The sequence below is a fragment of the Phyllostomus hastatus genome, unplaced genomic scaffold (genome assembly GCF_019186645.2).
Source record: "Phyllostomus hastatus isolate PE091 unplaced genomic scaffold, TTU_PhHast_1.1 phas_scaffold_1066, whole genome shotgun sequence".
Taxonomy (NCBI): Eukaryota; Metazoa; Chordata; class Mammalia; order Chiroptera; family Phyllostomidae; genus Phyllostomus; species Phyllostomus hastatus.
Genome location: NW_025334004.1, coordinates 7,205,189 through 7,220,140, shown reverse-complemented (window position 1 = coordinate 7,220,140; position 14,952 = coordinate 7,205,189). Strand labels below are relative to the sequence as shown.

At 52.7% G+C, this 14,952-nt stretch overlaps 2 protein-coding genes across 3 annotated transcripts in view; both read right to left on the bottom strand.

Moving 5' to 3' along the window:
• Window positions 1–2,859: 2,859 nt before the first annotated feature.
• LOC123829023 (cytochrome P450 26C1) lies at window positions 2,860–10,552 on the bottom strand. The gene is made up of 6 exons (XM_045854506.1): window positions 10,349–10,552; window positions 9,611–9,835; window positions 8,844–9,119; window positions 7,338–7,493; window positions 5,229–5,558; window positions 2,860–3,237 (listed from the first exon to the last, which is right to left on the bottom strand). The coding sequence occupies exons 1-6, from the start codon at window positions 10,550–10,552 to the stop codon at window positions 2,860–2,862; spliced, it is 1,569 nt and encodes a 522-aa protein (XP_045710462.1).
• Window positions 10,553–12,156: 1,604 nt separating this feature from the next.
• The window catches only part of EXOC6 (exocyst complex component 6), a 173,071-nt gene continuing 170,275 nt past the window's right edge, over window positions 12,157–14,952 (bottom strand). For both annotated transcript variants that reach the window (XM_045854451.1, XM_045854452.1), the window contains 2 exons: window positions 14,500–14,612; window positions 12,157–13,407 (listed from right to left, as the gene is read on the bottom strand). In XM_045854451.1, the coding sequence (XP_045710407.1) occupies window positions 13,275–13,407; window positions 14,500–14,612 (246 nt within the window). In that variant the 3' untranslated portion in view covers window positions 12,157–13,274. The remainder of the gene's footprint in view (window positions 13,408–14,499; window positions 14,613–14,952) is intronic.

The following is a 14,952-nucleotide window of genomic DNA, read 5'->3' as shown; positions in this document are numbered from 1 at the left end:
AATCCTCGGGCCTGACCCGCCTGTGACCCCTGCAGGCCGGACCGTGACATCAGAGTGAACTCTGCAGGGCCACCTCGCCAAGTTCAGCGCGCGCCGGGTCACAAGATGAGCGGGGCCTGTGGGCTGGAAATTGCCACAGGGGAGGAGGTGTGTCTTAATCTATCTGTCCATCGCGACCCGTGGGGGCGTCCGGCGGGGGACGTCCAGCAGAAAAGGATTAAATGGGCGAGTGGAGACCAATAAAAAATATCTTGGGGGGGAGGGTCAATAAATTACCAGCCCAGTGAGAACTTTGATCGAGAAAGCTTGCCAATCTTTCTTGGGTGGCGGTGGGCGGGGAGGGGGAGTTGGTTCACTGGAAAGCAAAATGTTTCTAAATGTTTACAAAACAATCTCCTTGTGGCCCCGGGTTGGGGTGGGGGTTAGGGACTAGTTTGTGCTGGGGGAGGGGAGTAGGGTGAGCTAGGGCAGCTGAAGCACCCCTCCTCCTTTTTTCTCCCTTTAGCCCCTTCCTCCCATCTCTTGAACATTCAGTGCTGTCTCAGGGCTCTATACCTGCGGTTCCCTCTGCTTGGGGAGCCCTTCTCCCAGGTTGTCGCTGGCTGGTTCCTTCCAAAGTCCAATGAGCTCTCCTCAGAGAAGCCTGCCTGGCCCACCCTGCTGAGTGTAGCCCCCAGGTACTCAGCATCACAGGCCTGTTTGATGTTCTCTCCAGCCCTTATTATCACCGTTGGACATATTCTTGCTCTTTCGTTTTCTGGTTAATTTATTGTCCACTTCCTTTGTGAGCATATCACATCCAGAAGGGCAAGAACCACGTCTGCTCCTTCCTCGGGGAATCTGGAGCTACTAACGAAAGAGCTCAGGTACTCGGTGCAATTACTAAAAACAATGGATGGATGGGAAATTAGAGTAAAATCAGAGCTGCCCCCTACAGGGGCTTATAGTTAGTACAGGATCCAGAGCAGGTAAACCAGGTCTATGGAAACTAGCTTCACTGTCAGGGATCTTGAGAGCCCCCCCCCCATACTTCTCTTCTTCCCCCACATCAGAAGCAACCCCAAAACCTCATCCTCCTGTCATGTCACCCTGGTGGAGCTTCTCAGGCCTGGCTGTTGTCTCTGCAGCCGCAGAGCACCCTGAGGGCAAGCCCCAGTCTCTCCACTTCTGCTGGCTCAGGGGCCTGCCAAGCCCATGGCCTGGCGCCGGCACTGGGTCAGCAGTGGGTGATGAATTGCCCTGGATGGGGTTATGGCGGTGTCAGCCAGGCTCAGAAAGGCCTGCTGCGCTCTTGAGCTACTGGCCCTGCTGCTTCCCCCTTTCCTTCTGGCCCAGGGATCCACCTTAAGCATAAGGTCAGGAGGGCACCAGCTTCCTTCTGGTTCACTAAGGGGTCATTTGGGGCCTCGGCAGTGGCAGCAACTTTCCTGGCTCCCCCATCACTCCAGCTGCCCCCGCCTGTCTAAAGATGGGTGGCAGATTGAGGCTGTTAGGAATTAAGACACTGGAGGCTCTTGGCTTTGATTTAAATGCTGATGGGAACATCTGTTGCAAAGGTCCAGAGAGAGTTCCTAAACCCACCTAGGGATCACTCTGATGGATGAAAGGGCTGAGTCCCACCTACACGGTGGCCACAGGCCCAGAAGCTGAAGGGAGGAGAGGTGTTAAGTGATGGGGTGAAGGAAAGCACTGGTCCAGCAGTGCAGAACTCGTCACTGGCTTCTCAGGTGGATCTTTTACCTCAGTTTCTCCTCTGTAATAAAGGAGGTGGTGGTAGTGACCCAGAAGGTCCCAGCAGGCAGCTATCATGGAGATAGTCCACAGCCCAGCTCCTGGGGTTATCCTGTGCTCTGGGGGGAAGTCTGTCTACTGTCTGAGTCCCAGGCTGCCCCAGCTCCCAGCCACTCTCTAGGTATTTGCTGAGGTGGGTCCTTGAGGTCAGGGTGGGAGGAGTCTTTCCTGGATGTCGCCAGACTCTCCACTCCATGCCTTTCCATCAGGAGCAGCTGGCTGCCCAACTAAGCCCAGCCTCCTCGCTCAACTGTTGCCAGTAAACTACTTGGCCTTCCTGTTTTGGGTACAAATACTCCAAACCTCTCTCAGTATGTCTCAACCTCCCGTGAAAATAATCCAGACTTACAGAATAAGTGTGCCTATTCTCCCATATAAATGAGAAGATTAAAGGGGTCCTTGAAGGAGGAATTTTTCTTTTAAGAAGTCACCAGCAGAATCCGGTGATGTTGAGCCATTTAGAGCCCTGGAAACGCCCACAGTTCTGAGTTTCCGCTGAGCGGCCATGGCGCACCGGTGGAGGCCGGCCGCCCCGAGGGCCTTCCGTTGGGCGCCTTCTCAGTGTGTCTTTCTATGGCCCAAAGCCAGGCCAGGGAGGTGCTTCTGGTGTCCCCGCTTCCGCGCAAGGGCTGCAGCCCTGGCCCTGTGTGCTGAGTCTCTGGCCTGGTCCACGAGGAGCAATACACCCAGCAGCCGCTCAATCCAATCACCCTCCCAGGTTTGGCGCAGAAAGGCGAGGCTGCATAGCTCTAATGGATATCTGTTCCTTCTATCCTTGCTTCGGGATCCTGGGAAGGGCTTAAGAAGCTTGGCCAATGACCTTTCTTTCCTAAGGGCGCAGAATGCGCAAGAGACACCTTCTCACCAGCCTGGGCGCTTCTCTGGTTCTGCGGCGGTGGCTCGAGCTCTCCCTCCATCAGAGTCCCAGAGTCCAGCACAGAGACACATTCGTTGACTGTTTGTTGAATGAGTAGGTGAGCACACGACTTGGCACTGAGGAAGTGCAGATGGATGGCACTACGATTGTGCCAGTGCCACTGACCAAGTCATGTCCCGCAGCGCAGTGGATCAGAGGTGTAGCCCATCTGGCGGTGCTGAAGGCACGAGCGCGTGGAAAAAGAGCCGCAGCCCGTCCACCGGGTGCACTATGGGCACCGTCTGCATGGCGGGGAAAGCAGGCGTGGCCAGTTCCCAGCGCGCCGTGCGCACCAGCTCCACTGTGAGCAACTGGAGCACCGCCTGCGCCAGCTCCTGGCCGAGACAGCTGCGCGCACCTCCGCCAAAGGGGATGTAATGGAAGCGGCCTGAGGTGCTGCGTGCATCCTGGCCCGAGGGGCTGAAGCGCTCGGGGTCAAAGCCCTCAGGCGGGCTGCGGTATACCGCGGCCGTCTCGTGCGTGTCCCGGATGCTATACATCACGCTCCAACCCTTGGGGATCTGGTAGCCCTGCGGGGAGGTGAGGAGACCTGCCTGATCACGAGGCACTTGGAAACCAGGCCTAAACTGACCCTCCACCCTGGGTGCATCACACAGAATTCTGAAAACTAGCAGGAATTTGTGTCCAACGTGCAAGAGTGGTCACTCTGTGTTCCAATCACAGTTCCTTCTCAGCTGAGTTGTGTGACCTTGGGCTAGCTACTCAGTCTCTGAGCCCTCAGTTTCTTAATTGTAAAAAAAATAAATAAAATAAAAGTACTCGTTTTGTTGTAAGGATAAAAATAAATGGGTCTGGCATATATGTTGGTGGTCAGTGTGATGTTATTATTTATGTTTCAATGTTTTGGTTTTGTCTTTCTTTTTTCTTCTGATATTGGATCAGGACCTAAATTCTAGTTCTGCCCCTACCAGCTGTCTAGGCCGGAACAACGCAAATGACAGAGGCCCCATTTCTCAGCGGTCAAAGGTTTTTCCTTGCACTGAACTGAAAATGGCCTCTCTGATTCCTGTCCATCAGCTGTACAACAACAATGTTTAGGTCAGTAGCTACACTTTAAGAAGGTGCACAGGAGAGTCCTTAAAATGCTGAAAAGCAGCTTTCATATTCCTCTGTGCACCTCCAGCTTTTTGAACTACTTCACTTTCTGACGTGTCTTCCTTCCCCCTGACCATCCTGCTTCTCGTGCCTGCACAGGCCCCACAGTGTCTACTAGGAGGCTCTCAGACAGGCAGAGAGAAGATCTTAGAACCGCAGAGGAGCTCTCTCGCTCTCTTCCCTGGGCCTCAGTTTCCTCATCTGTAAACTGGATGGCTAAGACCCCTGAGCGCTGCTCACCCTGGGGCACCTGTGCTCCTCCCCCTTTCCCTGTGGTCTTGTAGGGCACACTAACACCCACAGGATGAAATCTGAATTCCAAGGTGCAACATCCAACACACTTCTAAACACCTCACTGATCCACCCACCTTTGTGGGGGCTGTCTGCTGTCAGTGCCATGCTGTCCCACCCTCACCCTTTACTGCTCCAGCTCAAATCCCAACCCCCCAAATGCTGTGGTGTCATCCAGGACCGCTGATCACTCCACACCACATTTGGGATGAAGCTGTAGGCCCTGGTCCCCTTTCTCTCCATGATCAGGTCCTCCAGGGCAGGGTACCAGTCCCCACGGGGCCCTGGAATCCTGGTTTGCAGCACACCACGGATGTTTGCTGTTTTATGTAAGGGTCAGGGAAGGAGATTCCCATTTTGCCTGGAGCCTCCCAGGAACTGAGCTGGGGCACAAGGGGACTGCAGTGACAGCTGTTCAGACAAACACCTTTGCCCACTCCCAGATTCTGCCATTGTGTAGCACAGCCCAGCGCCACCTGGAGTGTCAGAGCTGGAAGGGATCAAGGCAGCTTCCTTCCACAGAATAAAATGAAGCCCTGAGTGAGGTGGGGCTTGCCCGAGGTCTTACAGAGATGGAGCCAGGCCTAGACCTTAAATTTGTTGCCCTGACGAAGCCGGCCTGATCAGACCATTAAGAGATTCTAACCCATATTTTCATTGTCCCGTTCTTCTGCAATCCTTAGCCGAGGAGACCCGGGACAGGTAACAAGGATCGTTCTTTGATCTTGTGAAGGAGGGGGCGGGGTACGGGACTTTCAGGGGAGCTCTTTGTACTCCACCCAGACTCACTGGCTGGAGGGGGGGGGGTGCTGTGGGGAGAAAAGGTTTTATTCTCAAACTTGGATCTAATCGAGTTGACCAATCTCCCCAGCTGCCAAAGCATAAGTATATGGGATCCCTAACCTTGTCGGCTCACCAGGCGCTACGCCTGAGCCCCTGAACCATGGATCTGGGGAAATAGAACAGGGCTCAGCCCACTTTACAGGCGGGAAAGTGGAGGATCGAGAGAGAAAGAGAAGACTTGGCGGTCTTAATCTCCCACCTCCCCACCTCCACCCACCCAGGCACCGCAGCAGGCTGCGGGGTGGCAGGGGGCGGGGCGCAGCGCACTTACATCGAGCTCGAAGGTGCGCAGTGCTGTGCGGTAGCCCCCGGACACCGGCGGCAGGAGGCGCAGCACCTCCTTGACCACGCAGTCGACGTAGCGCAGACTGCCCAGCGCTGCGAGGCTGAGGTCTGGCTCGCAGCGGCAGTTGGGCCAGGGCCCCGCACTATCCTCAGCCCGCCAGGGCTCGCAGCTGCACGCGCGCCCCAGCCCCTGTGCTGCTAGCTCCTGCCGGATCTTGGCGATGGCCGCCGGGTGCTGCAGTAGCAGCAGCACGAGGGATGTGCTGGCACTGGCGGTGGTGAAGAAGGCAGCGAAGAGGAGCTCCACAGCCGACTCCTGCAAGACAGCCCGGGCGGCGCTGAGTCTCCGTCAGCAGGGCCCCGGCCTCCTGACCGAGATTGAAGGGCCCAAATTGACTGTTGTGCAAAGGCCAGAGAGCCCAGGATGTGCCACTGTGGCGGCTATGTGTGAGGGTCCTGGAATCAATTGAATCCCGTCTGCTACTTGGGCAAGCCACGGGAACAACGGGCAAAACCAGGATCTATCCACTTGCCTTGGGAGGGTTCCCAGATAATGCTAGGAACTTATTTCGTGTGCCATTCTTAGTGCTTTCAGTATATTAACGCATTCCATTCTCACCCTGGGCCTGTGAGAATTGCCCTCCTTTTGCAGGGCTGAAAATGTCCCTGCAGCCAGTGGTCCCCGTAGCGGGCTCGGAGCCCAGTGCTCTTGTCCGCGTGGGATGCTGCCTGCAACCGCAGCTGGGGCTCTTCTGCAGCGGGACTGGGGAAGGCACCCGCAGTGGCATCCCCAGCCTTGCACCAAAGCAGGCATCATGGTTTCTTCTTCCTGCTTAGTGGAGTGGTCCTGGTGAGGGACCAAATCTCTTCCTGGTCTGCACTGCCCAGGAAAAACAGAGGGGGGCCTCCAGGCCCCAGTCCTCACTGCCTGCCTCTGCCCTCCCAGCTCCCTGTCTTCCTTCCTGGTAGCAGCCACGGTGTGTGTTTATACTCTTGTGGAGTACATAAGATGAAAGTGTACTCCACCCCTCCTGCACCTCAAGGGGGAGGGCTGTGTTTTGATCATTTCTAAATCCCCAGTCCCAGCGCAGAGCCTGACACTGACTAGGTACATAGTGTGTGTGGAATGAATGACCGGATCCAAAGCTGTCTGCCTGGAAAAAGATGCAGAGCCAGGACAGAGACCTTGACACCAGCCCTAACATCCTCCCTGAAAAGGCGAACATAGCCTGCCTGACCTGCCCCAATACTGGACCAGAAAGGAAGCTGCTCCCTGAAACCCGGGACCACCCCTTCCCATCCCTGTTGAGGCGGTGGAACCATGCACTCCTCTCCACACCCAGAACTGTTCCTACCCTGGGGCTCCCCCAGGCCTCGGGGGAGCCCACCACCTGACTCTTCCAGACTTCACAGCCACCCAGGAGTCAGGGTAGAGGTTATTAGCCCCATTCTCAGAGAGGAAACGAAGGCTGAGCCCCACACTTTGAGGTGGGTGTAAAGGGGAAATTGAGGCCTAGAACAGGGATGGGAATTGCTTTCAGAAGGGCTGAGGTGTTTCGATTTCTAACGTTCTCCTGCTCCCCAACTTCTCCACTGTTTTTCTGGGTTGTCAAGCAGGTCCTGGGGGCCAGTCCAAAGCTCCCCCCACCTCCACTGCATGCTATGCACACTTGGGGAGCGGTTCCAGTTCTTTGGGGGATCCCACAGTGACAAACAGACTGGTAGCAGTGTCAGGTGCCAAGGTGCCTCATGGGAAGTGGGGAGTTTCCAGGAGGATGTGGAGTTTGACCCCGAGCCCTTAGGGTTTGTAGAGAAAAGGAGCGAAGAGGGCTTCATGGGGTGGGGGTGGGGGGCACAACAGAGGCAAAGGCAAGGAGTGACAGAGAAGGGGGAGGGGGAATGGAGCTGTTTGTGGCCAGAAGGGCCTAGGATTCAAGCCTTCTAGGCTCCCACTGAGAGTGGGTGGGGCTGAGTCAGGACTGGAAGCCTAGTCTCCTTTCCCCCTCCCCCTGAGGAGTGACTAAGGCTTAAGGTGGGGCTATAACCCTGCTAAGAATGCAAAAGAGGGGAGAAGGCCAGACCTCTCACGACTTACCTTCAGTTCCTGCACTGAGAGCTCGTGGTCCAGCTCCCTAGTGCTGTGGATAATCATGGCCAGGGCATCTCCTGGCTCCCCAGTCATGTCTTCACGAAGCTTCTCTGCAATGGCCTCCTCCAGGTGCCGATGTAGCTGGTCCCTTGCCCGGATGCCCTGATGCACAGGGAGAGAAGGGAGGTGGGGTAGGAAGGCTGAGGGGACCAGGCCTGGGCTCCTCCCCGCCCCCTACCCCCCACCTCCAATCTTCCCAGGGCTGCTCTGGCTCTGCTGAGTTCCTGGTGATAGCAGTTTCCCAGCTTAGCTCCATGCCTGGCACACAGAAGGCTTTTAATAAATGCCCAGAATTTTTCCACTTTACCGACACATCATTCTCTCTTGATTATCACAAGCTCCTTTGAGGCAGGTAGTTTCTTTGGTCCTTAAGGTAGGATGCTGAGGCCCAGAGAGGTCAAGCAATTGCCCAGAGTCACACAGCCATCAGTGCCCATGTGGGCACAAAGTTGTGGGGGTGGAGTCAGCTCATTGCCTTTCCCTTGCACTGGGCTCCGGCACAGACAGTAGGCACTGGTGCAGAGAGCAAGGGACACCCTGATGCACCCAGAAAAGCTCTGGCTTAGAAGACACAATGGGATATATTCTAAGCATCAGCCTTCGCAAGGTGGTAGGCAAGAGGGCCAGGGTGCCCCTCCAGAGTTCAGGGAGCAAGCATGCAAAAGCATTTGAGGGTTTGAACTCTTTAGTCAGAGTAGTTGGAGTAAAGGGTTTCACTGCCCCTTTACTAAGTCGTGTGATCTTGGGTAAGTTATTTAGCTTGCCTGAGCTTCAGTTTCTTTATCAACAAAATGAGAATAACACTTTGCAGGTTGAGAGGATTAAATCAGGAAATGTATCCAAGGTGATCAGCCCATATAATGCCCCTTTATACATAACTATTATTTTTACCCAGGTGACTGAAAACCACTGCACTGGCACAGTGAGAAGCCCCAGCTCAGGGAGAAGGGAAAGGTGGGATGGGGCTTCCTAGCCGCTCCCTGGGCCTCGCCCTTAGCTCTGAAGTCTGAAGAGGCCGCGGTTCTCTGATCCGGAAACTAGCGGGCCCCGGGCCGAGGGCGGGGAGCGGGCACCCACCCCTCTCCCACCCGGGCTGGCGCCGGGCTGGGCCGGGGGCATGTCTGCAGCCCTAAAGCTTCCATCCGTTCCGCAGCCGTCCGGGCTTCCAAAGGGGTGTTGGAGGCCCGGCCAGGAGGCGCCATTCTGGGGAGGGGCTGGGCGGACTGGACCGGCGCCTGCCACCGAGTATCCAAAAGAAGGCCCACGGCTGCTGCAGCCGGAGCATGATCATCTGGCCCAGAGAGGGTGTGTGTCCCGCCTCGGGTGACACTGCAAGTCAGGGCAGAGGGCAATCCCAGCACCCAACGCCACATCACGCCGCTCCAACAGAAGTGTTGCGTGGGGCGCGCCAAGAAAGCCGTAAGAGGAAGGTCGGGGCTGGGGCAGTAGTACCTTGCGTAGGCCGCTGAAGGGCACATCCAGGGGCAGCGAGAAGAGGTTCTCCACAAACTGCTCGAAAGTTCGGGACAGCTCTGCGCATTGTGTCTCATCCAGCTGTAGCCCCAGTAGGATGCGCGCAGCCATACGGAAGGTGAGGGCTTTGGTGGCCTCATACACGTTGACTGGCTGGCGGGCTGCGCACCAGGTGCGCACCTCGCGCCGCAGCGCCCCCTGTAGGCGGGGCACGTAGCGCTCCAGCGCTGCGCGGCTGAACACTTGTGCCAGAAGCTGTAGGGAGCACGAGGGGTGAGCCCTGGCAGCGCTACGGCCTCCTCTGCTCCGCAATTCCAGAGGAGCCAATTTCGGGCCCTTCTTCCTCTTCTAAGTGGCCCGGACCTACACGTGATGGCTTCTGTTCTCGGCATTCCCTCTAGTTCTTTTCTGTTGTACAGTCCCTCCCACCAATCTAGGCTCCAGCTGCCTCCTCCTCCAAGAAGTCGTCCCTAACAGCTCTCCAAGTCTGTTTCCAGCTTCCAGCGCTTCTGGTATCAGAGGTACAGAAGGTCAGAGATGAAAGGACCTTTAAGTCCCAATCCTGGCCTTAAAAACCTAAGTCGGAGAAGGTAAGGGACTGTTCCGAGGCCACCCACTCGTTAGCCAGGGATCCCGGCCAGGTTTGTGGTGTACCCTTAACACTTAGTCCCGACCTAGCCCACACCAGGTGCCCGAGAAACGCCGGTCTGACATCCCCGATGGCCCCTACTCTGGTCTGGGCTCACCTTGCGCCGCTGCCGGTGTGGCTCACCAACAGCACCGAGCAGTGTGTGCGAGCCCAGTAGGATGTGAGCGCTCTGTGGCCACTGGCTGCGCACAAGACGGTGCTCGCCTAGCAGGATTGTGCGCACATTCTCCGCGCCGCTCACGCGGATCACTGGTCTGCCCAGCAGGTGCGTCTTGAACACTGTCCCGTAGCGCTGCCGGCGGGAGCTGTGGAAACGCGAGCCCTGCGCAAGGCGCAGCGAAGAGGGCTGGGGCCGCTGGGAATCTGGCCCAAGCCTCCCAACCGTCCCAGGACAACAGCCCCCTGCCTCCAGGCTGGAGCGTTAACTCTTTACAAAAATCTCAAATGGGACTCGCAACTACGCTATAGGAATGTAGATACTCCTGTTCCTATTGGTGAAACGAGGAGAGTAAGGCTCAGAAAGGGGATGTGAGCGTCCAAGGGCTCACGGCTGAGACGCCACCCGACAGCCGGTTCTATGCCTGCTCGTCAAACTTCCTAGAACCCTTCTGTTTACTCCCGCGACATGTCGGGACGTGTTTAAATAGCGCTGGGGAGAACTGCGGTGACAGAGGTCCTTTCGAGGGAGCAGGTGGGCGAAGGCGAGGGCAGTGTATGCTCCAAGGACAACGGGTGGAGACTGGCTACGAACCCTGGGAGCACTGAGAAGAATGAGGGTCCAGTGGGAGCCAGGGCAGAAGGGGCCATAGAGGGGTGAGAACCACCAACTGCTCACCTGAACTAACCAGTGCAGCGTTTCCCCGAAGAAGGGCCAGCCCATAGAGCCCTTGGGCAGGGGCAGGGAGGAGGCCCGGTCCCGGCTCAGCGTCCAGCGGAGGGTCCAGAGGTGCTGGGCCAGGCTGAGCAGCAGGCCGGCGCACAGCAGAGCGGTGCCGGCCGCCCCCAGCACGGACAGGCAGCCCAGCCCGCAGGGGAACATGGCGAGCCTGCGGGGGGCCAGGCCGCGCAGAGCGCTGGGGCGATGGAGTTGAGGAGCGGGCAACGCGCAGTGCTCACCCGTTCTGTCCGGAAAGGTCCTGGGGCTCGGGGGCCAGACTGAGAGTTACAACCTCGGCCAAGGACTTGGCTCTCAAAGCCGACTGGCAGTGTGAGACAGCGGTGACCACGCGCCCTTAGGGTACATGCCTTCCTCAAGGCCCACGCGAGCTCAAGACTTTCTCTCTCAGGGTGCAGGCTGCTTCGGGACCCTCATGCCTGACACCCATGGGCACCTCCCACCTCCTCCGGGACCAGCTCCGGGACCACTCCTTTGATAGAAGCAAAAAGGGCAGGCAAAGAGGGGAGCAACTTACCGGTGTTGCCAACCTGGGCTTCGATCACCGGGGATGTAGACCCCCGCCCCGCCTCTCTCTCTCCCCCAGTCTGTTAACCCTTCTCGGCCCACCCTGGACACATTATATAGACACTGGCTCCCTCCCAACGGACAGATCCTGATCCACACGACGTGACGTGCCTATGCATATTTAAAGAGCTCCACACACAGTACCGATTGGAGGCGGTGGGCAGCGGCACGCTCACCGAGGGGCTAGGAGCAGGGCGTGGCAGCCGCAGCGCGCTGCAGCGGGGCTGAGGCTCCCGGCGCAGCCCCTCCGGCGGGATCTGCGGGTTCCGCGCCAGAACCTCCCCGCCGGACGCAGGAGCTTTGTGGGGGACAAGCGGAGGGCTAACTTGCTCCCTGGGGTTCACACCCTCGAACTTCTGGGTGTCTCTCCTGCTCCCCGCACTCCAAGGCTACGGGCTGGGGTTTCTCCCATTTGCCCCGTTCCCCTTTCTGGGAAATTGCGGTGTTCGATGCCAACCTAGGCATCGCAGGCGCCCACAAGTATAGCTGCGGTTGAGATTTGCTGACATCCCCCATCCATCCCTGGTCTCTGATCTACCACTTCAGGAATCCTTGAAAAGATGGTAGTGTCATTGTTGACCGAAGCCCACGAGGGGCAGATATCCCTGGACTCCTTGGGGGTCTCAAGGACCAAATCACCATTTCCTTCCTCTCCAGAGGGCCCCCGCTCCCATCTACAGGGTTGTTTCCTATAGTTTTTGAGGGCTCCAAATGCCCCAAGGACTCGCGCATCTCGGTCCCTACAGCGCAACCAGAGGGACAGGGAGGTAAAAGTAAGGTGAACTCCTCAAGACCGTTCCAGCTGAGGACCCTCAGTAGTCTGCTCCGAGCAGAGCAAAGCTTGGGGCTCTGGGAATCCTGGATGGACGCCTTGCCAAAGCCCAGAGGCCCCGCGGGGCCCTGGAGGGCTGGGTAAGGCGCAAGAGGGACAGCCGCATTCCACAGTCTTCAAAGAGAGGTAGCTAGTCCGTGGCGCTCCTCCAGTACCTTCTAAGAATTACCATGTTTTCCATGTAATAGTTTTAAAATGTGAAAAGCTTTAGGATAAGATATAGTCGAAAGAATGTTTATTTTCTTTGTTTTGGTGATACCCCTATTCCAATAACTAGGGAATAATAACCTTTCTAAAGGAAGCAGTTGTTTTAAATCAGGAAGCTCCGAATACATGCAACACCAACTCATTTTCAAGAACTTGCTCAACCTTTTTTATGTTTCATCACAAAAATCAAGAAATGTACATATAATTCTTTACATTTATTTTACAGAGTCAGGTGTAAGTTTCTCACAGGCATAAATCCTGAAAATGCAAAAGGAATATTCAGCATAAATACAATGAAGAGAAAGTAAGGATCAGACTGATGTCTGGATCACGGTGATTTGCACAAAGGGAAAATGCACATTCATTTGAGGAGGTTTTCCAGAGTTCGTTTGGTTTGGCCTGTTTCCACAAGGAGGACACGGCACTGAGACCTGCTGTTTGAAGCAGTAACCCGAGCCCTGTGGTCACAAGGGTGGGAACACACCTGCCCTCGCACAGGCTGCACCTGAAGTGGTCAGCCCCACTTACTTCCTGTTCCCTCTTTTAACGTGACCCAAACCAAACCAAATAAATTCTAGAATGGGGTCAGCTACAAGCAATATAGTTAGGAATATTAGCCCTGCAGAACAGAAACATTGCATCTTCAGAAAATCCCACACCTTGTCTTCAAATTCAGAATGATTACATCAAACCACCCAAGGAGAACACATAATTCACATTCTTACTAAATTAAATCAAGTTTGATTTCAGAGACCTTTAAAGATTTATCTATATCTCCCTCAGAATCAGCAGAATTAGAAAATTTTTGTCTGCTTAAATTATATTTAGGTGAAAAGTAAAGGTTAAAAGTCAGAAAATGGCAGTGAAATATTCCCAAATCAGATATGATTACATTCCAAAACCAAACACTGATGAAAAAAACAAACCACTGAAGTTTGAATAAAAAAGATATTTATATGTAGAGGCATAAGTTTTTCTAACATATTTACAATCAGTTTCATATACAATTTTTTATGATTTACACATATTTTTAAAAGTGAAAAAATTAATGTCACATTTTCCATATATAAAATAGTACTCAATTATTTAAAAATCCATACAAATGATATTTATTATTGTTTCTTGTTTCAGCTCTCATCAGTGTCTTTTTTCTGCTGTATTTTTTAATTCTGCACACAAACTGCTGTGGCCACATCCAGTGCCCATCAGGGAGCAGTGTTCGGTCCTGGACCTGGTGTCACTGAGTGCAGGGAGTGCGGCCTACGTGTGCTGGGACATACCGTTCACCAGGCTTCTCAGCTGCTTCATCACTGTCTCCATCAGCTTCTGTTTGTCTCGGTCATTCTTCCTGAACTGCGCGAATATATTGTTCTTTTTGCTCGTGTCCTTCATCCTAGGAATATATGTGAATAAAGAAGCTTAGTAAAAGGAAATCATAAGCTACGCTGTCACAAGTAAAATATCTTGGCATGTTCTGAACTATTTCACACTAATCCTTTGCTTGAAAAATATATTTAGAAGAAAATAAGTATTAATAAAATTACCAAAATGGCAACCACACACAAAATTAGTGGCTTTGTTCTACATTCTATAAAAAGTGGTGTTTTTGCATTAGTACACAATTCTAAAGTATATTAAGTTTTCTGATACCACACTATTTTCTAGTATCATTCTATAAAGTGCACTAAAATTCACACCCTCTGTTAACTCTGCAGATTACATTCACAGAAAGACACAGTGAAAGGAAAAGTAACACTAGAAAATTTAAAGCAACCATTTTTTTTGCTTCAGTCGTATTTCATGGTATTGTAAAATAAATTTATATTTATTTTAAATAGTTCTTTTTCTTCTCTAGTAAAATGAACCACAGATGTTTTGAAATGTGGGAAAATCATATACACTTTTAATTCAACAACTGAACATTTTAATAGTGATACTTAAATCTGCCACATAATTGGGGGAAAACCAACACCTAAACCTGTATTATTTTTACTGGGACAGGATGCACCAGTAAGTGTCCTGTTACTTCAGTTTTTACTGCATCATTTTTAAATCACATGCTTATCTACCTGCAAAGAACCCAAGTCCACAATGGTGGGATTTTGATAGTACTTGCTGGTAGCAAACATTCCAATTCCCAGCCATATTTTACAAAATAACTTATTTCCTATGTTATAGTATAAAAGAACAGTTCCAATTCTCATTTGTCTCAGGTAAACATTTTTCTAAGGCCAATTAAGCCTGCTATTGAGGATACAACAGTTAAACTGTTTTGTTCATGTCAACATAAACAGCAATCTCATATTAAACCACATCAACATTAAAGGACAAGAAAGAGGCTTATATTTTGGTCATTAAAATGGACTAAGCTTTTAAGCTCCCTTTAGACATTTCTCTTTTGATGAAAATCTCTAGTTCTTCCAATTATCACTGAATCACAAAATGCTAAAATATTATGTAAAAAAGTTTTTCAGAATATACTCACTTCTCCAAAAGAGTAAGGGCTGTGTTTGGATTCACCCGGAGGTACTTAGAAGCTGGCTGTCCATAATCAGCTAGGTAAGTGGACCAATCCCAAACCATAAACAGGTCCAGGAGCTGAGAAAGATGGGGAAATGTTAAACCAACTTTTGACTATTTACCTAGAGCTAATACATAAAGGATGTGCCATTCTCAATCCATTTTAATATGACCTGCTTCTTAGATAAAACAGAATACAGAAATTCATTTTTAAAACTTCATTAACTATACTTTATAACTATTAGAATTTACTACCCTTTTGCTTTTGAAATTAACACTTGACTACATTTTCAAATTATTGTAAAATAATGAAAACACCATTAATATAGTTACATTAACTATATTAGGTATAGAGATTTAAACTTTACACATTATTCAGATCATACTCAAAGTTAGTAAGAGTTGGTGCTACTAAGTG